At 36.0% G+C, this 26,200-nt stretch overlaps 1 protein-coding gene across 2 annotated transcripts in view; it reads left to right on the top strand.

Annotated features, from left to right (window-relative positions):
* Positions 1-4,845: 4,845 nt before the first annotated feature.
* Positions 4,846-26,200, top strand: part of LOC148951487 (bumetanide-sensitive sodium-(potassium)-chloride cotransporter-like) — a 199,734-nt gene continuing 178,379 nt past the window's right edge. Inside the window, exons 1-2 of one of the 2 annotated variants that reach the window (XM_089090907.1) lie at positions 4,846-4,867; positions 24,132-24,257. In XM_089090907.1, the coding sequence (XP_088947033.1) occupies positions 24,213-24,257 (45 nt within the window). In that variant the 5' untranslated portion in view covers positions 4,846-4,867; positions 24,132-24,212. Of the gene's footprint in view, positions 4,868-24,111; positions 24,258-26,200 lie in introns of those variants that run through there. The other variant, XM_089090906.1, reaches the window with a different exon arrangement.

Below are 26,200 nucleotides of genomic sequence, written 5' to 3'. Positions count from 1 at the left end.
TTAGAAGAGAAGAACTATCGGAAAGTGATATCAAATGGGTTTTAATATGCGTTGATTTTATCAAAGCTTTCGACTCGGTAGTCCGGGAAGTCCTATGGGAACTGATGACGGTGAAGTATTCGTTTTGTGGTGAATTTGTCGTTTTTTACAAGAACCTATACCATGGGGCAGCGGCGAAAGTGGTGATAAACGGAAACCTCACTGACGAATTCCCCCTTGAAATATCCTTCCGGCAAAGTGACCCAAGCTCTTCATTTCTGTTCGAGATCTATCTCGACCCTTTGATAAAATACATAGAAGCCAGAATAACGGGTATCAGAGTACTGCCAACTTTAGTTCTCAAGTCTGAGGCTTTTGTGGATGATGGGAATTTCTTTGCCGATGGAGTGAGTGACATTAAAACAGTAATGCGGGGACTAGAATGGTACGAGAAAAATTTTGCCGTCAGGACTCACAAGAAAAAGAGCAAGATTCTCCCGTTAACAAAAACGCAAAGGCGAGTTGGATTAGGAGCTTGGAAAAGGAAACTTGGCTGGAAGTCAGTCCTACAGTAAAGACACTTGGTGTGGAGTTTTCAGTCAGAGGAAATTGCTGGCAGAACGCATGGGAAAAGAAAGTACTCGAGATTCAGTGTTTGCTATGTGGCGAAGATAGAGGCAGGAATCTTTCCTTGTTCCAGAGATCAACTTTCGTCAACATTTATTGTGTATCAAGAATACTTTATCTGGCCCCAGTAATACCCCTCCCGGAACCTATAGCAAAAAAAATTGAAACCTACATGTGGCGTTTTATATGGAGCGGTAAGCTAGAAAAGCTGAGTAAGAAGTTGCTCTTTTGCCCAAAGGAATCGGGAGGTCTAGGAGTACTGGATTTTAGAAAACTGTGCCAAAATATGCTTGCTAGAGTGACACTTGAATTTTTAAATGGACCACAAGAACAATTTCAAATGACCAGAGAGTGGTTGGTTCCCCTACTAAACGTACCTAGTTTAACAAATTCAGACACAAACGTCCCAGTTTTCACGAAAGATTCTTTCCCGATATTAGAGCAACTGCAAAAAAAAGGGCTTCTCATGTAAGATAGTGGATAAATAAAAACTGAAATAACCTGGATTTTAACTCCCGAAGAGGAAAATAACAGTTATCACGTAAGAGAAAAATAACCATTTGTAAATTTTGAAAATGCCTTTAGAAATCTACATTCTTTCCCCATGGAACCAAAAGTGAGAGAGCTTATGTTTCAAGTCATACACATGATTTTGCCTTACCGAAATAGAGTGTCACGTTTCCTGAGAAATGAACATGAAAAATGCTCTTTTTGTTTAGACGTAGTGGAAGATGGTTTAGACCGCAAGTTCTTTAAGTGTAATCAAAATAAGGGAATTTTTCAGTTTCTTTTCGATTTAAGTGAAAAGTGCAAAATTAAAGTTCAAAGTGATGAATAAAAGAAGAAGCTGGTGAAATTTGACATAAATTCGGATTTGGATGTGAAAAAGAAAAATTCTCTGTGTTATATTATTGGAAATATGTGTCATTATGTGTGGAGTAGAAGGAAAAGAAAGAAAGTGGTGTGTTTAGAGGGTTTTAGGAGTTTAATTGAGAAGAAAATGGAATTATTGAAGATAAGAATAGAGTGGAGAGAGTATTTTTTTGATTTTGAATTATGAATCATTTGTAAATATGGTGGGTGGAAAAAGAGAGTGAGAAAGTAAGTAGTGGAGAGAGTTTGAGTTTTTTATTGGTAAGAGATAGTTCTTTGTGTGAGTGAGTGAGAAAACAGCGTTGCCAGTAAGGTAGTTTAAAGAGAATTATTGATATTTGTTTTTTTTAATTAGCAGCCAAAAAAGAAAAAAAAATGGAGTATTGGGAAAAAAGGAAAAAAAAAGAAGTTTAAAAATGGGGTTTGATGGTCATTTCAGCTTATTTTTTTTTCGTAAATATTAGTGTGTTTATTTTTGTGTGTTGTAAAAATAAGCTGAAATGATAATGTAAAAGAGGTTTTTTTTTTGGTTTTTGTTGGTATTTTTATTTATTTTTTTATTGGGATATTTTTTTATATTTTTTTTTTGGTAGTGGCTTCTTTGCAGAATTGGAATTTGAAAAAATTTTGTCTGTTGTTGTAAATGGCCACCGCAAGCGGGGAATTCCTGTGGAGGGGGGACGTCCTCTCTGCGGGAGAGCATTTTATTTTATTGTTATTAATTTTTAAAAATTATTTTAATAGAAGTACAATAATGGAAAGACCACTCTTTGGCTGCTAATTTTAGTAAATTGTAGAGTGTAGGTGGCATTTAGATTTTTGTAATGTTTAAAAGTAGTTTTTTTTTTGTTAATGTTAGTGCCACTGAGAGGAGAGGCGGTGGGATTAAAAAAAAAAATAATAAAAAAAATAGATTTTGTTAGATCTCTTCCTAAGGAACTGCATAAGGATGGTTTTTTCTACCCGTTGGGATGACCGTATATCAATGACTAAGCTGCCAGGAATATCTTGTACTATCCTGCTACTAAGGGTCATAGTGAGAGACAGGTTAAGATCTCTAGGACATATTTTGCGGATAAAAATCTTCAGACTACCAAAAATTTTCCAGATTGGCTATCTTCTCAGGGCCAAACAAAATGGAGACTGTCTCAAAGTGAAGTGAGCAGAGGTCATAATAACGTATTTAATAAAAATTAGAATGTATTTTGAGGGTATAAAGAGGGAACTTTTAAATAGACTGGGATGGATGAGGAACTTGAACGGCTCTGTTGAATTCGGATGGCTTGATGCTTCAACAAGTTGTTAGTAGCAGTAATAGTTGGAGCAGTCCAAGGCTTCAGTCAGCTTCCAAATAAATTTAGATGGTTGTGAAAGGGCTAATATGTTGTCTTTTCAACGCTAAATGCTTTAGTGTGTGTATTAGGAGCTAGAATCTCTGACTAAATGAGCCCATTCCCACTTTTTACAACGATAATCGGTCTAAGAAAAATGATGAGTATATCATCAAACTTCTCTCATCATTCTAGGCCCGTTCTTTTGCACTAACCTCTTACATCTAAGATCTCACATCTTTCTGCAAAGATTTCCGTTCTTTTAACTCATCTTTGTTCTAAGATCTTACAGCCCACTGATGTTAGCAAAAAGTGTGAAAGACGCCATCTTTCTAACATATAGAATACTGATGAGAGAACTTTGATGATATACTCATCATTGTTCTTAGACCGCTTATCAGAGCAGAATGATGGAAGACGTTTACAAAAGAACACTATAAGATGTAAGATCTTAAGGGCTAGGCACACGTAGCTGATTTCGGGAACCGATTACAGCAAGGGTATATTCAACGCCGAGTAATTATAACTAATGATGCTAAGAGGCGGGGCTTAGTGACGTTTTTGGTGATTAATCATCATTAATTACGATTAATTTACGATAATGATTAAATACGATTAATTACATGCCTGAAGCTCTAAAGCCCTAGTTCATTCATTGTCTAGAACATAATTAATGATGATTAATCACTGAAAAATCGTTACTAAGCCCCGCCTCTTAGCATCATTAATTAGAATCACTTGCTGAAATCGGTTCCCGAAATCAGCTACGTGTGCCTAGCCCTTTAGGGCTAAGATTTCACTTTTAAGCGTTCTTTGTCAAAAGATGTATGCCCGTGCCACATCATAATCACATCTATCGATAACGAAAGCCAAATATCATGAATGACAAGGGAATTTTCTTGATTTTTAGTGTCACACTTGTATTTGAAAAGCAAAATTAGAATTGCAAGAAATTAGTTTAAAGAGTTGGCACCAACAATAATTTGTGTCCAACTGTTCTCTACTAATACTAAATCTTTTTAACTTTTGTCAGATTCCTCTCCCAGATAGAAAAATCGATTTTCTAAGTTTCTCTTTGTTCTAGTTTTAAAAATTATGCTTTAAATCTTGACTCTGATGCCCGTGCCACATTATAGTCACATTTGTCGATAAAATCAAAATTACGCACGACTACAGCGCCAATTAAGTTCGCCGTTCGTAATTTCTCGAGTCGAACATTGTTCAACTTTCAAACATAAATTTCTTGACTGACCAATCAGAGTCAAAGTTTAAGGCATAATTTTTAAAACTAGAATAGATGAAAACTTAGAACAGCGGTTTTTCTATCTGGGACAGGAAACTGACAAAAGCTAAAAAGACTTGCTATTAGTAAACAGCAGGTGGACACAAATTACTGTTGGCACAATCTCTTTAAACAAATTTCTTGCAATTTTAATTTTTGTTTTTTAAATACAAGTTTGACGTTAAAATCAAGAAAATTGCCATATCCCATATTGCCATAGATGTGACTATGATGTGGCACGGGCATGATTGGTCAGTCAAGAAATTTATGTTTGAAAGTTGAACAATGTTCAACTCGAGAAATTACGAACGAAGAACGTAATTGGCGCTGTAGTCGTGAGTAATTTTGGATTTTATCGACAAGTGTGACACTAGAAAAGATGGAAACTTAGAACAGCGGTTTTTCTATATTGGAGAGGAATTTGTCAAAAGTTAAGAAAACTTGGCATTAGTAGAGAACAGTTGGACACAAATTACTGTTGGAGCAAACTCTTTAAACCATTTTCTTGCAATTTTAATTTTTGCTTTTGAAATACAAGTGTGACACTCAAATCAAGAAAATTGCCATGTCATTCATAATATTTGGCTTTCTTTATGGATAGATGTGACTATGATGTGGCACGGGCAATAAAAGAACGGAAATCTTTGCAGAAATGTGAGATCTATGTATCGCCATCTTTAATGATTTATTTATTTATTTTAGCGCCAGGTTTGCCAAAATTTAAATTAAAAGTTAATGAAATTCATCTAGACTAAATAATAAACCTTTCTCTTGTGTAATTGAAATTTTTTTCATTCTTTTTTCTCTTTTCCACTTTCAGATACTTTACCCTCTAAGCCCTAGTTTGAGGGTGGAGCTGAATTGGCTTTTTTATCTTTGATAGAGTTACAATTAGATAGCCTAGGCCTAAGTACTTGGTGGCAGTAATTAGGCCTATATATGAAGATTTACCATGATAATGAGGGAAGGTGCCCAATGGATATTCTTAAAAAAATTACATTCTAGCCTCTAGAATGTAAAAATAATATCCAACTACACTTAGTATCAAGATAAAATATGCTAGACAGATAATAACATTTTTAAGACTCTTACACCTTTACCTACCTAGCTGTATAGGTCAATATCTACGAAATCATATTATTGAGTTAGGACTAAAGTGAATACACCATTCGAATGCTTTTTTCATGCTGATTACGAATATAATAAGCTTTTCTATCGGAAATGAATTTCAGCCCCCCTATATATGCAAATTCAGGGTATATATTTCTACATTAGGGGGGTGGGTGTTTGCAAATTTTGTTTCTGATGTAAATGGGAGGTAAGTTTAAACTTTACCCCCACCCCCCCTAATGTAGAAATATATACCCTGAATTTGCATATCTAGGGGGGGGCTGAAATTCATTTCCGATAGAAATGCTTATTATATTTGTAATCAGCATAAAAAAGGCATCAAATGGTGTATTCACTTTATTCCTAACTCAATAATATGATTTCGTAGATATTGACCGCTGTATATTTGACTATCTATGCAATATACAGAATATCTACCTAGTTGGATAATAACATAGCTTAGTGTTTCTGATAGCCTATATATCCAACTAGGCAGATAAGAAGATTCTCTAAGCAGTTTGGGGTTAATATCCAACTAGCCAGATAATTCATTTCTCTTAGGCACAGCATGAACATCCAACTAGGTGGATAATACCAAGTCTTAACACTCCTGATATATAGCCTATCCAACTAGGAGGATAAGTAAATTCCATTATACAGTTTTGGGATGATATCCAACTAGCCAGATAAATTGTTTCTCTTAGGCACAGCAAGGATATCTAACTAGGTGGATAATAATGTAGCTTAGTGTTTCTGATATATATCCAACTAGGGAGATAAGAAGATTCTCTAAGCAGTTTGGGGTTAATATCCAACAAGCCAGATAAATTGTTTCTCTTTGGCAGAGACAATATCTACCTAGTTGGATAATAATGTTGCTTAGTGTTTCTGATATATGGCCAACTAGGCAGATAAGAAGATTCTCTAAGGAGTTTGGGGTTAATATCTAACTAGCCAGATAATTCATTTCTCTTAGGCATAGCATGAACATCAAACAAGGTGGATAATACCAAGTCTTAACACTCCTGATATATATCCAACTAGGAGGATAAGTAAATTACATTATACAGTTTTGGGATAATATCCAACTAGCCAGATAAATTGTTTCTCTTAAGCACAGCAAGAATATCTAACTAGGTGGATAATAATGTAGCTTAGTGTTTCTGATATAGATCCAACTAGGCAGATAAGAAGATTCTCTATGCAGTTTGGGGTTAATATCCAACTATCCAGATATTTCATTTCTCTTAGGCACAGCATGAACATCTAACTAGGTGGATAATACCAAGTCTTAGCACTCCTGATATATATCCAACTAGGAGGATAAGCAAATTCCATTATACAGTTTTGGGATAATATCCAACTAGCCAGATAAATTGTTTCTCTTAGGCACAGCAAGAATATATAACTAGGTAGATAATAATGTAGCTTAGTTTTTCTGATATATATCCAACTAGGGAGATAAGAAGATTCTCTAAGCAGTTTGGGGTTTATATCCAACTAGCCAGATAAATTGTTTCTCTTTGGCAGAGAGAATATCTACCTAGTTAGATAATAATGTTGCTTAGTGTTTCTGATATACATCTGACTAGGCAGATAAGAAAATTCTCTAAGCAGTTTGGGGTTAATATCCAACTAGCTAGATAATTCATTTCTCTTAGGCACAGCATGAACATCTAACTAGGTGGATAATACCAAGTCTTAACACATCTGATATATATCCAACTAGGAAGATAAATAAATTCCATTAGGCTATGCAGTTTTAGGATAATATCCAACTAGCCAGATAAATTGTTTCTCTTAGGCACAGCAAGAATATCTAAGTAGGTGGATAATGCTAAGTCTTAGATCTTCTGATATATATTTAATTAGGCAGGAAGCTACTTAACTACCTAGTTGGATTAATATTAGAAGGGCTAGGACAAAGTGTTATTCACCAAGTTAGATGTTCATGCTATGTCTAAGAGAAAAATTGTCTGACTAGTTGGATATTATCACTAGTTTGCATGAAAAATTGACTTATCTGTCTAGTTAGATATATATCAGAAGCATTAAGTTAAAGTGTTATCCACCTAGTTACAGATACTAAGTTGGCTTTTATGCTTTATTTTACATGGCTAGCAAGATAAAACTATTTTTCTTTTAAATTTCAATTATTTTCTTAGTTAGATAATTTCTTATTTGCTTAAAAGGATTTTTTCAGATAGTTAACTAGTTGGATAATTTAGGCAATAACTAAGTATGATTGGATATTATTTTTACATTCTATAGAATATAAATTTTTAGATATTATCCATTGGGTATACTCCCACATAACCTACTTGCATAGGCCTGTTTGATTTGGTAAATTTTCCAATTAACTCACTAATGAGATAGCTAACAAGTAGACATACCTCCAGGGGCATCCCAAGCCTCTCTTCATTGGGGAGGGGGCAAAATTTGTAGATTTTACTGAATTTCTACCTGATTTCTGCTGAATTTTCAGCAGAAATCAGAAATTTTACTAATTTCTGCCAAAGTTTTACAAATTTTTGCCAACATTTTATAAAATTCTGTCAAAATTATCACCTTCAGTGAAAATTTTGCCAAATGACAAAACAGTTTGGGGGCCAGTGCGCCCCCCTTGGGATGCCCCTGAATACCTCTAGAATCAGAATTTCATTCTGAGTCCAAATATAACATTCATCCGCATTGGAAATAAACTTCACCCCATCTCTCTTAATGTGCAGATTTATTTCCTGAATTTTATATATGCTGCAAGTTTTCCAATTGATAAACTGTTAAATCAAATTGAAAAAAAAATTGCTCACAGAGAATTCAGTGCATACAAACAAGTCAGGGTACATACCATATTTGCACATTAGTGGTTAGGGGGTGCTGGTAAACTTAATTTCTGACTCAAATGAATATTATATTTAGATAGGATGAAATTTTGATTCTAGAGGTATGTGTATTTCTGAGCAATCTCATTAGTGAGTTGATTGGAAAATATATGCTTGATTTCTTTTTGGGTAAACTTATAGCTGACAAAATAATTTAGCTAGGATGAAATTGAATATGTCAGTTGATGCCTTTTTTGTGCTTTTTCATAATTTAATAATTGCTTTTGTGGGAAGTTATATTTTGAGCCCTTAAGGGACTCAAAATAGTCCATACTAAATAAAAGTTAAAAAATGTGTTTCTAAATAACTGGCTAGTGCTCTTTGCTAACATAATTACCAATTTACTTGCAAATGCACCCCCTCCCACTGATGGTCCCATATGTTGCTTAAACAATACCTAAAAACTAAAAATAAAACAATGGAATTCTTACTTTATAATATCCAGTATGTTTCTACAAATCAAAATATCATCTCCTTTATTACAATACACTTTAAATAAAATCTTGGGCAATGAAGAACTCATTTGCACATGGAGATAAATTTCAAATTGAAAAGTTAAGTGGTTTAATATAGGATCTACATGGTATAATTACATTAATGTAAAGAAATTCTTACTTTATAATATACAGATTTTTTATCAGCCTAAATTTAGACTCTGAATCAAATTTTGCTGTAATGCTATCTGATTGTGCAAATTATGATCTTGGTCCTCTTGGGTGACTTTAATCTTCATGGAATTGTTTTGATTGATGCATATTGCTTTTGCACTATGAATTATCTTGTTCTGTCTGCTCTCTCTGAGCATTCTCTCTACCAAATACTATGTGAACCAACTTGTTTTAAAGAAAGTTTCTAACATTCTTGATCTGGTCATACTCAGTATTCCAGACCTTCTTACCATAAATTACCTCAAATCGCATTGTCCAGAAAAATAAAGAAAAATCCTGTAGAGTTGATGGTCAGTGATGATGGGGAGCCATTGGTGAAAAAGTTCAAAATCTATTGTAAACAATGACCATGTTGCAATTATTTCAGAGCTGTGTTTGCTTACTACTAAACCTTTTCCTAAATAACAAAATATACTCATTACAAACTAGTCTCTAAGAAATTTGCCAAAGTGAGTTGGCATCAACTTATTGCTGTGAATGTTGAAAATAGTTCTTCAAGTAATAAAGCTGAACTTTTGCATGCTCAAAAGTCTTGTACCAGAATTTTTTGAGCTTATCAGGCTAGTAGTTTACCATTTCTCACAACTCAAATTTGTAGGCTAAATAATAGAAATCATCAAGCATGGAAATGTTATGGCAAAAATTATCAAGCATACAAATCTTTTTGTAACCAGGCAACAAACCTCACCAAGGAGTTGAGAAGTTTTTTTTGGCAAATTTGGCCAAGGATAACCCAAAAACTTTCTGGCTTTATGTTTCTCAAAAATATCACAGTAGATATTCAATCCTGGACATACCGTACAATAGTCAGCTTGTTGTTGATCTTGAGCTGAAAGTTGAAAATTTCAACCAAGCTTTTCTACTTTTTTTTTGTATCTTCTGATTCTGGTACTGTTTTTCCCTCCTCCTGTGTACAATGTATTGCTTGAAGTTGAATCAATTTTAATTACTGATTCAATGGTCCTAAAGGAACTTGCATCCCTTTAAACTAAGATACCTTCTGGTTCTGACTGCAATCATCCTTGTATCCTGCATGAATGTCAAACAGGCATGTATTAGCTACTTTCCTTGCTATTCAACTTATCATTGAGTCTTTCCAGATTACCACAGGACTGGGAAACTGTCTATTTTAGAAGGGTAGAAAGGATTTGGCTGAAAATTATCATCCTATAAGCAAAACATCAGTGCTTGTTAAACTTTTTGAAGAAATAGTCAATTCTATAGTTATTCAATATCTTGAAGCAAATAATATTGTGCACAGCTCACAGTATGGTTTGTGTTCTGGAAGATCAATTGATACTAATCTACTAGAATTTTATGACCACATCACTAGGTTACCTGATGCAGGGGTGCCTGCTGATATGATTCTGTTTGACTTTTGTAAAGCTTTTGACAAAGGTTGTCACAAGAGACTTGCAATTAATCTGTGTATAGTCAAAATTAGAGAGAAATCACTGCTCTGGTTTCTTGATTTTCTCCACCAGTAATGTCAGTGTGTTGACTATTTGATGGCTGTGGTAACCAAATTCTTTCTTCCTCTCGTCATGTTTTGGGTTGAGTTCTCCAGAGAAGTGTACTGATTCTACCACTGTTTAACATTTGTGTGGAATTCCCCAGGGAAGTGTACTGAATCTAACACGGTGTAACGTTTGGATGGAGTTCCCCAGGGAAGTGTACTGAACCCTGCACTGTTTGACATCTCAATTAATGATGCTACTTCTACTATCAGCTGTAAGCCAGTGTAAGTTGACAACTTAATTTTTCTCAGACCAGCCTTGTCATATGAAAATCATGAATAATCATTTACAGAATAATCTTAGTCTTCTTGGTAATTAATGTATGATTTTATGTTGTTGTGTTTTCTTGTTTTTACAAATTGATTCAGTTTTATTATTAAGCTCATTTAAAATCAGTTGTTTTGTTTGTTGCTGCTTGTTTTGATTTTTGATGTTTGTTTTTGTTTTTTATGTATTTATTCAGTTATATTATCAAGCTCAGTTAAAATTGGTTGTTTTGTTTTGTTTGTTGATGTTTGTTTTAATGTTTGATGTTTGATTTTGATGATTTAAAATCAATTGCTTTGTTTGTTGCTTTATTTATGTAGGCTATTCTATATACTCCTCAATTTTGAGGGAAATAAATAAATAATAAATTGGGCTGAGGCTTATCTTCTGGAATTTAATATTGCCAAGAGTCATGTAAAAAAAAACAAAAAAAAAAAACAGTTAGCAAAAATTTCTTTCTGACCATTGATTCTCTAGGCTTGAGATTGTCTGTGTAGGATTTTGACTCTTGTTGATAGAATAACATTGGCAAGTGCTGAAAACCATGTTGTGACCAAAATGGGCCCAGGATTGCACAAAGCCTTCATTCATACTGGAGGTCTCAGGGACGTCTTTCTGTCCGGTTCTAAGCTGGCTTAAGTGCTTCAGTGTAGATTTGAGAAGATATATTATTCCCCATCCTTTACTGGTATCTGGGACCATTGCTTTTCCTGAGGCCAAAATAATTTCAATGATTTGTAGAACATGAATATTGGAAAGTTGCAATGTTAAAAAAATAACTAGCGTATCGACATTTTGACTTACGAATTCAGACGATTTGAACTGGACTTATTAGGAGTTTCAGGAACTCATATCCCAGGGGTAGGAAGCATGAAATTAGGTGATATTGAATTGTTTAGTCAGGCAGGAAGGATGGGGTACATAGACAGGGAGTAGGGCCCATGATGAACAAGGAAGCTGCTAAGTCTTATTTAGGCTGGGAAGGTATTGATAATAGAATACTAATCGATCAAATATACATGGTCCCAGGTAGAAATATGTTGTTTTTATTAGGAGATTTCAACGTCCAGGTTGTGTACATAGAGATAGATGGTGTCATAGCCTTGGTAAATTGGTGTAGGAAAAGAAACCAGCAATGGCTACAAACTGTTGCAATTTTGTAGGTATAGCAATCTAGTTGTAACCAATATAGTGTTTGGTCATAAAATGGCACATAAGTTAACATTGCATTCATGTGATGGTAAGACAGCAAACCTTATTGATTATGTTATTGTAAACTGAAGACTGGCAGGATTAATACAAGATACTAGGGTATATAGGAGTGCTGTTATTGACGTGAAAAGCGAATATCACCATCTGGTAGTGTCTAGGGTTAGTTTAAAGCTGACATTTTGGAAGTTTAACTACCTCCCAGAAGTTATGATGTTGATAGATGCCAGGATGAGAATTGAGAGAGACTTTTGAGGAATAGTTGAATGTAGTGAAAAAGCTTTATGTTTAATAGAGAACAGATGGGGCTTGTACAAGAATTATCTAAAAAGGTGTGAGGTTTGTGAACTAAGGAGGTGTGAAGTGGAGGCCATGGATAAAATTGCTGAGGATCTGGAAGATGCAGCTAGACTGTATTATTGAAATAATTTCATAATTGGACTTGAACTTGAAAATAGTTTACCTTGAACTTGAATTACATTATTTGACCTACATATTAGATTGACCTACTACATATATATTTTGATTGGATTACTGGACTGTCCCTGGCTATGATAATTAGTTTGTGCAATGACTGATCAAAATATGAAGATTATTTGAATCCGTTGCTGAACCTTGTCACCAGATCCATGCTTGATGGTTCAGAAATTGATCTGATTATCAAAAAAGCTGTGATTTTTTTTTGTCATGGTACTATTATCAGTGCTAAAGAGTTTTTGTATAAGAAGCTGAATATTCAGAGCTGATTTGTGTAAGCAGTTAAATCAGGCGGCAAAGGGTAATCTGCCTATTCCCACTTTTGTGATCTTCTCGTCTTCTGAAACCCCAACAATTGGGGAGGCAGTCTTGGCTACTTTAATCTCGAAAGTTAATGGACTCTCTCGAAAAATTCACGACTTTTTAGAGAGTGTAACGCATTTGGGCCCTGTTTTACCAGCTAGAATTGATACCAACCTAACAACTAACCCTACCCGAGCTCCTACGTTTGCTGTTGTACTAAAGAACTATCCTGGAAACCTGACCTCACCTAGTGCTTGTAAGGACTTTGTCGATAAATTTTGCCCTGAGGCCTCAGGTGAAATAACTGAACTTAAAAAATTGGCTTCAGAATGGAAACTTTTTGTTAAGTCAAAGTGTGCAGCAGACAAAATTGCCGAGAATGCTCAGAACAGTATCTCGGTAAGTGTGAAATCCCCACTGTTGATAGGAGTCCTGAAAGGCATACCAACCAAATACAATGAGAATCAAGTCAAGTCTCTTGTTCCAAATTGCGTGAAAGTTTCACAGTTCGGAAAGTCCCGAGTGTTCAAGGTTTACCGTGAGTCGAAACAAAACCTGGATCAGTTCTTGAAAGTGTCTGTGAAAGTTGGCTACAAAAAGCTTTCTGCACAAGCATTTGCATATCTCCCAAAGCATTGTTTCTCGTGTCATAAAACTGGGCACCTGGCCTCGCAATGCTCCAATCGGGCCCTCTGCTCTCGCTATGGGTCATGAGATCACACCTCTAACATTGCCTCTCTGTGTTCCGAAAAAAAATTTCTGTCTAGAATGCAAAGTTGCCAGCCATACTTGTTACAGTGTAAAGTGTCCCAATAACAACAGTCAACTAGCAAAGCCCATAGTACGATATGGATCTGTCTACTGCTGCACTCTACATTCGTTGAATATTAATGGTGGACTTTTAGGCAAACTTCCTGTGATAAAAGCAATGACCAATCGGAATTTTTAATTACTTTTGCATGTGAGTAACTAGGATCTTTCAAAGATTAGCCAGTTAGATAAGTGTTGTATTATTATAGGAGATTTTAATTGTAATTTAACTAACGCCTCGTTATTACGTACTTCTATTTTGTCTGTTATTTTTGACAATTGGCTTAGGATCTTGCCGAAGGATCTCGATTACACTTACACACACCATTCAAGTCACGTGTCAAACCTTGACCATGCAATTTCTTCTGCAATTCTTCAAGAGTCACATGTTCCTGTTGTTACTGACTTCCAACTATCAGACTACCTTCCAATATCTGTATCTATTTCTTTTCCTTTTGCTCAGTCTGCTTCCACCCCACAACCACTCTTAAACATATATGTTGGGGTGTCATGAAGCATTGGTCCAGTAATCCGAGCCTAGTTGAAGTTTGGAGAAAATCCAAATTTTGGTACCATTTGTGGCTTTAGTGTGACCCTCCTCACTCTGGCTTGGTTTCTGACATTCGTCTTTCTACCAAAACAAAGTTTGCAAGAAAACTATCTTTCCAAATGATACAAATAGTTGAAGAGACATCCCAGCAACCTTCTCTGTCCCAACCTTCCTTCTGGAGAAATGTATCAAAAGATCTTCCGTGTGCCTGCCTATCTGCTCAAGCTATTCCGCTCAAGCTCCTGACTCCGAGTGGAATTCATACTTCTCTGCTGAATTCTCCCTGCTAGATGCCGCCCTACAGTCCGAATATGAAGATAAGCTTGATAAATTTCTGCCTGGTTGTCTAACCAATAATTTTGTTGTTTCGGTAACCATATTACCGTTTTGGTAAGCGAGCTGCTGGTAAGCCATATTGCTCTTTTGATGCAGATGATTGTTACCCAAGGAGTTGTACCTTCTTCTTTCTCGATTGGAGATCTCAGTCCAATTCCAAAGAAAGGCAAACTCGCCACCCAGTGCTTGTCTGTCAACTCTATAACGGTGGCTTCTACCTCCTGCAAGTTTTTTGAACTTCCGTTCATTGACCATCTGAACGCAAAGCGCTATGTTCCACCTTACCAATTTGGATTCCAGCCACATCTCGGTTGTGCCCACGCTTTGTCGGTTGTCGTGAACGCTTTGATCGATGCTGATGCATCAGGTGAAACTCTCTTGTTAGCCGGTCACGATGTTCGTGAAGCGTTCGATTCTCTCATTCACGCCGCTATGCTACTCCATTCAGCAAAACGTGGAGTGACTTCATATATCAGAGCCTTCGAGACATGTATTCTGGTCTTAAAGTTGACCTAATACTTCACCCATTATCTAAACCTGACGGCTGTCAAATCTACGCACCTACCCCTGATATTTTTGTCGACGTTGAAAAATGTACCCGTTAAGGTGCTGTTTCTTCCCCTTCACTCTTCAATAATGAAGTTCTTGATGCACAGTCAACTGTTCCCACATCTCTCATCTTTGCCAGTCTTGATTTATCTCTCATATGTTATGCAGACGACATTTTGAATTTGAGCCGCACTATCCAGGACGTTAGCGAGATTGTCGTAACGCTACAATCTAAGTATGAAAAGCTAGGTCTTTCGTTCAATATTGAAAAGTCCGAAGTTATATTCTTCAACTGGAGGCAGGTATCGCAAGGGTATATTCCTCTCGGAGATAGTAGGATTAAGCCGGTAGATCATATCACCTACCTCGGTCTTCCCGTTGGTTCGTCAATAATGCACACGCAACAACTGTTAATTGCTCACATTAAACGTAGAGTTGGGTTATCATATGCTTCTTTTGTAATGAATAAGTTACGCTTCAACTGCTGTCTTCTTTCGAAACTTTTCAACTCTGTCGCTCTACCACATTATCTGTACATATCGTCGTTTTGGAAAATGCTCTCAAAATCTGACAAGTAAAAAATTCGTTCAGTCTTCTCCCGGTTCGCAAAATATCTATTAAGTTTTCCCCCTTGGACTCGAAACTCTTATCTAGTTAGAACATTCGTCGGTACTGGCCCAGTAGTTAAGATGTATTTGTTGCGTTGTTTTAGGTTTTTTTTTTCGCGCTTAGTGCGATTGTTGCAATTTTAGACTGATTGATGATTTAGTCTCTTTTCGTACGAGTCTAATTTAAGCTACGCTGGTTATTCTCAATCTTAGTGTCAATTTTTTTCTGATAATATATTTCGTATATTACTAATAATTTAACTGTTCATTTATTATCCATTCTTTTAAGCATATTGTTTCAAGTAAAGAAGTAAAATTCGCAATTGGATAATTTCCTTGTTTCTGATATTTATGTATATCGGAGTAATTGTTTTGCCGTTTCTTGTCATATTTAGACTAGTTGATATGATTATCTACTGTATATTTTTAATTCACTGATGATTATTATTTTTTTTTTTTTACCAATTGCGGCTTGATGCAAGGATGCTCAGATTGCTTATATTTGTTCATTACTTACAAAAAATGTCACGTACCTGCAGTGCAGTGTATTATTGAGTTTTTCTATATCGTCTTTGTAATTTGTTCTAAGAGCTGATTTAGATCTTAGCTCCAGCGTTCGTCACTAAGTTTGTTATCACTTCTAAGTTTATGTGTACTTCTTCTTTTTTCTCTTTTTTTTCGTTTATTGCTCCGTCTTTTCCTTTTTTTGTATGACGGGTTGTCCAATAAATAATAATAATTGTTATCTGCTGTTATTATGTAGATTTAGTTTTTTTAATATGGTTTTGACAGACCAAAACAACCCTGATCACCAAGAAAACAAAGTTTTTTCAAGTATCAACCAAAAGGGCAGTAGGCTGCCAAAAGTTTATTAATTGTTAAGTTTATTTAATTTAATTGCTTTTATTCAATGCTTGTTGAGTTTATGACTTGGAAATAGTCATATGGTATGTTTTTAATAAATTTTCTTTTGCCTAAGATAAGGATTTGAGTGTCACATTAGGGTCTGTGAAAGGTTTTAAACTGGATTTACAAATGAAATGATTATTTCTTTCGGAAAGAGAAAAAAAAGCATCAAATAATGTCCTCATATAGTCCCTGTCAAACGGCTTATGGTAACAAACCGTAAGTAAGAGCAACTCGGCACAACCAAAACTGTAAGAAATGGAAGTTTGATAGCAATAGATACATGATCAGAATTTGATTTTTATGTGGTTCCAAATATATATGTTTCAATAAGTTTAAAGTTACCCATCAAAAGCTACAAGCCTGAGAAAATTTGCCTGGTTTTCCTTAAAAGTGGAAACATAAAATATTTCAGCATATCAGAGAACCTACTGTAGAGGTTTAGCTCCCACCAGCAAAAATGGGGAATTTTGATTTTTTTGCCAGAAGAAAGATCATGAATGTGTTTATTATTTTTTTTTGTTCTTCCCAGGAGTAATTGTATCAAACCAATGGTCCTAGAACAGTGGCTCCAAATTGATTTTGGGTCATGCCCCACTGAGGTATTTCGAAAATCCTGATGCCCCCTTGTGATTTTTAAATTTTGTTGCTAAAAACTTTATGCATACTCACCTGAAGGAAGCTTAAAAGACCATTAACTTGGTTTCTTTTCTTGGATTGTCCTTTAACATATTTTATACTAATGAAAAATATTGTCTGAATACAACACCTTTTATACAATGCCTAACGTCATTGCAGTACTATCAGGCGTCTTTTTTGCTCTGCAAATGTATTTGAGCGTGCCGTCATTCACATGAAAATGTTTTTCAAAATCAAGGCTCTGGAGTATAGTCAGCCAAAGGGTGTACGTCCTGCTCATGACCCAACAAAATATTGCCATGTCCCATTGATGAGGCCTGTGCATCCTGTTGGGAATCATGGTACTAGAAGATCGAGATAGGGCTCATTTGGATGAAAAGTAAAAGTTCTATGGCCTTTTTAAGTGACCGAAAAATGGGAGGACAACTAGACCTCCTCCTACGCCCTTTTTGCCGAAAGTCGTTTAATCACAATTTTGAGATCGACCATTTTGTTCAACATAGTCAAAAGATCCAATAATTATTTTATTTTAATTTATTTATTTATTTATTACCCGTTAAAAAAAGGTACAAAAGACGGAATATCACTAAAAAAGAAAAAACACACACAAAAAATAAATTACAAGACAAAACACATAATCGAACAAATTACAAAGACGAGAAACAAAAACTCAGTTGTAAGCTGCAGTGCCGGTATATAAAAATTTTTACTTTTAAAACTCCCAACTATTGAAGAAACATAAGTAATATGATTGATAACTTCAATTCAACTAACCTACAGCAAAATACTTTATAACTTCAATTCATAGTCAACGGACTCAATCAACTAGTCTAAATATGATACGAGACGGTAAAAAGACTAAATATGACAAGAGATGTGCAAATAAAATTAAATGGACAGGGATTTACTGCCTTAGCAAACGGTACCAAGGGTTGGAAGAGACTTTCTCGTTGTACCGTTTAATTTGTTCAATTATAGCTACCGTTGGGTCCGCAATTTTAAAATTTTTAACAAGGCGCGAATTTCTTGTCCACGACAGGAGCCGCAACAAGAACTTCGCATACTTAAAAAACGTGGATCTGAGCTTTCTTTTCTCTGGCTCGGGAAAAATTCTCCAAAACGGGCTTATATACAGGAAATGGGGAAGGGATACTGCGTTATAAAGTCGAGCCAGAATTAAATGGTTGAAACGAATTTTAGATGAGACTACTCTACTGTAAGCAAAGCCAGGCGTTTACGGAGATGATCAATAAGAAGGGAGCGGGTAGTTTTTAGATCCTTTCCAATTGGTAAACCAAGGTAAATAATTTTCGAGACAGGGGCTACAGACAGTTCTCCAAGCCTCAGAGACGAGACCTCTTCTTGGCGCCAGTTGAACAGACGAATATCCGACTTCTGTGGGTTAAATCCAAGACCAATGCGACTGTAATTTGATTGTAGTGTGGAGAAGGTGGTCTCTGTACCTGCGACTGTGCGGCTGGGGTTCAGAATCTCATAGGCGTAAGCTATCATTGTAACGTCTATGCCACGAGCTATGCATGTTGTCTCGATAGTAGACTGTGGTTCAATAATACAATTATTAAAGGCACAATGAGATGTGAATTATCCTTGTCGAGCACCCTTTTTTACCTGGACCACAGGATTCCCACGGTAGTACAGCATCACGTCTGGTGTATATTCAGTGAGGGATCGACCATGGCCAGGAAGTAGGAGTTCAGCCTGTAGGTGGTCGTAAATATCTTTAATGGGTAGTAGGATGTCCTTCTGTACACCTCTCTTTCCCATATCCAGAATGAGTTGGTCATGGAGAAGTGAGTCGTAGGCACGGCAGATGTCATTCAGACCTATAACAATGGACTCTTTTGATTCATCAGCGTCAATCAAGACTGAAGCCAAAGTAGAAATGGCATGGCCGCAACCAAGACCCCTCTGGAACCCAAACTAAGAGGGAGGCGGAGTCCAGCATTTTTCCTGGATTTCATCAATGACCAAAAGTTCGAAGATTTTACGAAGCGTTGGTGCTACTGTGATCGATCTGAAAGAAGCACAATCCGAAGTACGTCTTACTTTCTTCAGGACTGGCCTAAGTGACCCAGTGCCGAATGTTAATGTTACGAGTCCAGCAGTGAAGATCATGTGAATGAGAAGATTTAGGTGGCCCATGAAAGTTGGTCTGCAATGGCTAAGGTGAAGGGCGGATACACGGTCAATGCCAGCCGACTTCTTCTTTTTCAACCGTCGGACCGCGGACGCAACCTGTGATTGGGTAACTATAAAATCTGTATCTGGAATTGATGAGATTGTCTTTGAGGATGACCTGAGCCTCCACAGTCCCTGGAGGAAGGGCTGTAAAGTATAACATTTGCTAATTGCTTACATATCGTTTTTTTTTTGTTTTTTTTTTTTTTGGGGGGGGGGGGGTGAGTATAAAGACATTCTTTTTTTAGGGGGGGGGGGTGGATTTTCTGGAGATTGACTTTCTACGCTTTGATTTTTCCATTGGGAGGGTAGTTTCAAGGGGTAAACTTTCCAGGGGACATTTTACATGGAAGAATTTGCCAGAATTCATTTGCGAAATTCGTTTCATTGGTCTTACTTTCTTGTTGGTGACTCCATCTAGTGTAGAGATTTTCTTGGAGAAATTTTCAGCCAATTTGGAATTCTCAGAGGAATTTCTACGTAAGGGGGGGGGGGTTCTCGAAAGAAATTTCCATGGGGCAATTATGACCAGGAGAAATTCTCGATGGGGGGATTTTCCCCAAGAGAAACTATCTATTGAGAATAGGAAGGATTTCCGAGAAAAAGTTTTTACACAGGGGGGATTCCGCCATAGCATTTGAAAACGATCAGAAATTGAATAAAAACATACTTTTTTTCAAATGAGAGTTTCCTAAGAAGAATTCTTCAGACAGAATCATCGATAAGAAATTTTCTGGGGGGAATTTGCAGCGAGGATGGCATTGATCGGGTGTAATTTCCGGGGGATGGGAGAAGGATTTTACGTGGGAGGAACTTTTCTTGGAGGAAGCTTTTGTGAGGGGAACTTCTATGGAGGGGAGATGGATTTCCTGGGATTATTTGAAAAAAACTCAGAAATTACATAAAAACCTGTTTTTTCTTACTGAAACTGAGGAGCAACAATAAAAGTTAAAAAGAACAGAAATCCTTCCGTAGATAGTGGGGATGTTCCCTCCTCAATATCCCATTCTTTATGCTTGCACAAAATTTCGCAGTGTATCAAGGGAATTCATAAAATAACACACTTCCATGCTCAATTTTGGGCCTAATAAAGAGCGTAAAAATTAACCAGATTTTTTGAAGTGGAACCCCATTTCTCGGCCACCCATCTTTCCAGTAGAATATATTTTTTAAAAGTTCTCATTTATAAATAAAATATATGTTTATGTGTTTCCCTTTTGATTCTAGAATAAGTTCAAGAAATTTAACATAGTTGACTAGAGACCGAACTTCGAACCTCGCCAGAGAAATGAAATTAATGATGGGGTTTTGAAAACATTTCATGCAAAATCTGTCAAAAATAGAACTATGGAATAAAACTCCTGTAAAAGTGATATATAAATAAGAGCCAGTCCTTTCTTTTAAAGGCGAGAGACAACTCAAAATGTGATAAAAAATTCAATAGAAAGTGCACTTCTCTGAGAACCCTCTTGGAAAATCAAGAAAATCTTTCCAGAGGAAAGAAAAATGATTATATATCCAAGCTTACTTCGAGATTTCATTGCAAATCTTTCTAGGGATTGAAATGTGTTTTTGTTAAAGTTTCATTAAAAATGAATTATTTCCTCCGTTGAATAAGATCAAAATTTAGAATAAGTATCTTTTTATTACTCTTGTCACAATTACTGCCAAATAATTTTTAGTAGGTGAGAGATAGATCAAAAGCTGTAAAAATCCTTTTCAATACATAATCCAGCTGTAAAGTTTTCTGGCTAATGAAATGATGAAATCTCTTAGCAATACGTGCACTCTTAGTTAGTATCAATAAACTTTAAGATTATAGCTATGGCCCAGGTAAAATCTCCTCCTAAAAATGTATTATCTGTCTCAGCAAATTAAACACTCGATTAACTAAGATTACGGAAGACTGTATGGACACATGGAAGACTGTATTATATACGGTCTTCCATGGCGCCGAGTTGGATTAAGCATTGCTTATTATGTGCATGGACGCTAGAGCGAAGTTGAAACTTAAACGAATAAAAACTATTGCTTCACAGTTAACTTAACATATATCAATAAAACTAGTACAAATAAACCAAGTAATTATATTAAATAACTAGTGCTTTACTGAAAACACATAATAATATAGGGGCTTTGGTACAGTAAAAGCAAACCGATTAAGGACACTTGTTACAGTATAAATATAGAATTTTAGGATTGTTGCTTTTTTTTTTTCGTTTAATTTGGTATCACTTCTGCCCAATGGATCAGTCAAATGATTAGCTGTCGTTTTGGTTATGAAAAGGATATTTCATGATTAGTTAGGAGACAAGTCCGAAGCGAAGTCATCTTGATAATATTAGGACTATAAATTAGCTTTAGAATTTGTAAAATAACTTGAAATTCTCCGTTGCATAGAGAGAAATAACCGGATTTCCAGAGTTCATATTATGGCTTATTTGAGCTTTATTTCGAGTGATACTAAAACGTATTTCCTACAATCTAAAATTGTATATTAGTCACTATCGGTATTATAACTGGTGAAACCAAAATGTTACCTGTAAAATCAATCCGTTATTTATGTATGCTATTCAATGACTTTGCGGTTATTAAAAAAATAGATACTTACGTTTTACAGCGATCACACCAAAGAAGTGAAGTTAGGTTAATTTTAATGCAATATACTAAAATATGATGAAAGTATAATACTTTAGTAACAAAATTATGGAAACTACAACAGATAATTATGGGAAGCAGGCCCCCCAGAACGCATTATATTAAATACCTAACACTTGCACTATTAGCAGCAGTAGCATCAACATATTGCCTTTTCGTCAGTTGACCATCCTCCTCATCAAGCCCTGGAAATTTCAACTTAATACAATTAGCCATTGCTATGATATGCCCTTTTAATAACCTGTATATCCATAGAATGTTTTAATTTAGTGGAACTTCCTCCTCAACACTTCCTGAAATTTCCTTTCTTAATACTCTTAGCGTTACTAGGAGTTTCAATATAAGTAGTAGTTGTATAAGTAGTAGTAGTAGTAGTAGCAGTTTTAGTAGTAGCGTGCACATATTGCGTTTTGGTCAACTGATGTCCCTCTTTAAGCATTCCCTGAAAGTTTCAACTTAACACCCATATCAATTTCTGTGATAGTCCCTTTCGACAATCTGCATGTACATAGAGTGTTTTTATTTAGTTCAAATTTCCTCTCTATATTCTCTCGAATTTTCACCTTCATATCCTTAGTCTTAATAATACCAGTGTCATAGTGCTTGTGGTAGTAGAGTACTACCGGTAGTAGGAGCAATAGTAGCAGTAGCGGTAGCGGTGTTGTATTAGTAGTAGTCGTAACAGTAGTAGCAGCAGTATTAATAGCAGTTGTAGTATGCGTATGTTACTTTTTGGACAGTCGAACATTCCCTCGTCATGCCCTGGAAGTTTCAGCTTGATACAGTAAGCACGTTGTATGTTTTGATTTATTTCAACATTTCCTCCAATTTTAACTTCAATACCGTCAGCCTTGGTAGCACTCGTTACAGAAGCAGCTGTTGTAGGAGTGGTAGTAGTTGTTGTAGTAGTAGCAGTAGTTGTAGTAATAGTAGTTGTAGTAGCAGTAGTAGTAGTAATAGCGTTCAAATATTGCGTTTTTGGTCCATTGATTACCTCCCCCCCTTATCATTTACAGGAAGTTCCAAATTAATACACTCAGTCATTCCTGAGCTACTCCTTTTTGGTAACCCATATGCACATAGCGTGCTTTGATTTACTTCAGCACTTCCCTCAAAATTCTCCGAGAGGTTCGTCTGAATACCCTTCGTCTTTTTGGACACTAAAGATCAAACATGCCCATTTTTTTCAATAACGTATACTAGGCCTACTAACTAACAACCCTTGCCTTGAGGGCTGTGGGGGGGGTTACTTACCAAGAGACCTATTTACTTAAACTTAACCTTTCTGCTATGCTAAGCAAAATGGCTATCTCAAAATTTTGATTTGATCTACTCGGGGAATTGATAGGAATAGGAGGGGGCCTGGTGGCCCTCAAATTACTTTTGACTCTTAATAAAGGCACTAGAACTTTCAGTATCCAATCGAATGAGCTCCTATCGAAGTTTCTACTGCAACTCCTTCTATGTAACTGGCTTGGTGAAAAACAAAATAATAGTGCATTTTTATTATGTAGATAAGTAAGTACAGTATTTAGGATTATTTCAAAGTAGTTTTCAGGAGTATTGATAAGAAATTTCCGCTGGTAAATAAGAAGGAGCATGATGTTACTGTAAGAGCTTTAAGTAGTTACTGTAAGAGCTTTAAGCCTATTTTGTCAAAATCCTGGGAGGGGGAATTTGGAGCCAATTTTCCCTCATCAAGTGAAAAGGAGAGGGGGAACTGGAAGATGAGCCATATATTACCATAAAGGCAAATATACACTTAAGAAAACTGACCTGTTTCTGTGGATGCTTGAATTATGTAGACTTATCTCAGTTTTGACAATTTTTTGAACAAACAAAATTTCAGCTTGGGGGGAAACTGGGATCTGGGGTGAGGGTTTGCCCCCTCTGCCAAATAGCAAGTTGCGCCCCTGTCTTCAAGGAATCGAAATGAAATTTGCGAAGGAATCAATTAGTAGGGCTATATTTGGAAAGACCATGAAAAACTACATTGAATTCTGTGTTTAGTGTCTCCTAAACCAAGTATAATGGAAAACTGTAAAGTAAGTAATTTATACTAATTAAATTAATTTAAGGTAAGCAATATAAAACTAATAAATTTGATTAAATTTCTTTGATACTAAGATTTCTGCCGCTAGCACCTGGGACGTGTCACTCATCTTTTGAAAATTCGGGTTTGTCCTAGTCTTATTTAATTTTCGCCGGAATTTTCAGATGACGTATTGTAATAAGTGTTTCCAAATGCCCTCTGGATGTATACCGCATTTGCCGGCATTAAATGCTCCAAAACAATTTTTTTGGCAATCGCTAAGAGCTAAGTTTCGGTAACTTACAATTTTCCCTTTTAGTGTCCAAATTGCGGCTGCCGTATCCGAAGCTTCTGATTTTTGTGGAGAAATATTTAGCGGGCAATAGGTTGCCTGGTTTTAATGGATAACGAAGGAAAACACCGATTTAAAGTCGACGCAGTTCAGGTATCGTTTTTTGTCCTTCTTTTAAAATATAGCTCAACCTAATTGTTCTGCATTTTTTACATTTACGTATAGTACTTGCTAATTATACGGAACAGACTCAAGAATTTTGCTCTCTAAGATCTGATAAAAACCGGTTTGCCTCTCTGCAATCGGTTATGATTGGCTTATTTTGAGTATGAAAAGATACGATGTACATATATTTTAATTAAATATTTAATATAGAGGTGGTTTGGGACCAGGTTAGGTATTTAATATAGTACGTTCTGGGCGGCCTGTTTTCCATAATTCTTTGTCGTAGTTTCGATAATTGTGTTTCTAAAGTATTATATTATTATCATATTTTGGTATATTTCATTCGGATTAACCTAACTTCACTTCTTGGTGTGTTCTGTATAATTAATTAGCACCTTGCTCGTCATAAACATGACAGTTGTTTGCGACTCGTCGACTCTGCAGCCAGATTAACTGTAGAATGTAGGTAGACAGGATAAAAGGGAAAAATAGGACTCAATGGTAACCGAAACTCTAGAAAACGGGATTTTGATACCAATAGATACATCAAAAGAATCAGATTTTAATGCTGGTTTCAAATATCTAAGTTTCATCAAGTTTAGTCGTACCCATCAAAAGGGTCTGAGAAAATTTGGCTGATTTTCGAAAAAAGGGGGAAAGACCCCCTAAAAGCTATAGAACCTCAATGAAAATCACACCATCATATTCAGCGTATCAGTGAACCCTACCGTACAGGTTTCAAGCTCCTATCTACAAAAATGTGGAATTTTGCATTTTTTTGCCAGAAGAAAGATCAGGGATGCGTGTTTTTTTTTTTTTTTTTTTCTTTTTTTCCCAGGGGTGATCGTATCGACCCAATGGTTCTAGAATATCACAGGAGGGCTCATTGGAACGGAAATTAAAAGTTCTAGTGCTCTTTTTAAGTGACAAAAAGAAAAAAAAATCGAGGGCAACTAGGCTCCCACGCTCATTTCTTTCCCAAAGTCGCCCGATCAATTGAAAAACTTGTTTTTTTTCGTATTTAATTCCATAAAGGCACATAGGAGCTCGTTCTGGAGAAGGTGGCAGAGCACCTTTTCCAAACAAAATACATGGTTAAACTGGGCATTTCGTGGGTTAGGGGAGGGCCAGATATGAAAATCCTCTTCCTTTCCTGTAGACGTGCAGTGCTAATAATGCATAGGAATTTTAGGTTGATCCCCTGGTCCCGATTAGTCATCAAGAATGTTCGATATGTGTGTAATCAAACAGTTCGTGGTAACAAACTGTAAAGGAACGACCCGGCTCAATAGTAACCGAAACTCTAAAAGCTGGAGTTTTGATACCACTAAATATATCAAAACAATCGGGTTTTTATGCTGATTTCAAATATGTAAGTTTCATTAAGTTTAGTATTACCCACAAAAATTTATGAGCCTGAGAATATTTGCCTGATTTTCGAAAAAGGGGACTCCCCCCCTAAAAGTCATATAATATGACTTTAAATTTGCCCACTGTTTACATATAGTATTTTGTTATTGGGAAGTGTGCATACATTTTTTTGGGGGGGGGATTTCTGCTCGTGGGATTTTCCACGGGGATAATTTTCCGTGGAGAAGTTTCCAGGGGGTGAATTTTCAGGGGAAATCTCACACTAGGAGAATTTGCTAGAATTCCTATACGACATTCTTCTTATGCCTTGCTTACTCAATTTATGCGTGAAGATGTTAAGGGTAATGGTCCGGGGTAAATTTTCACCAGGATTGAATTGTCTAGAGAATAAATCCTAAAACTTTGAATAACTACGGATCATTTTGGATAAAGAATATTCCGAAGCTAGGGAAAACTAAAAAATCTTCAGTTATTGGATGTTTGTTGTGGTGATCGGTTGTGTACACTAAGATGGCGACACTTCAGCAATATTTTATGAATCTTTGTCAATTTGCTGTTTG

Source organism: Artemia sp. Qi Xiang Cuo, chromosome 6, assembly GCF_049724085.1.
Source record: "Artemia sp. Qi Xiang Cuo chromosome 6, ASM4972408v1, whole genome shotgun sequence".
NCBI lineage: Eukaryota > Metazoa > Arthropoda > Branchiopoda > Anostraca > Artemiidae > Artemia > Artemia sp. Qi Xiang Cuo.
The sequence above is the reverse complement of the archived record's forward strand: the minus strand, read 5'-3'. Positions and strand labels throughout refer to the sequence as shown.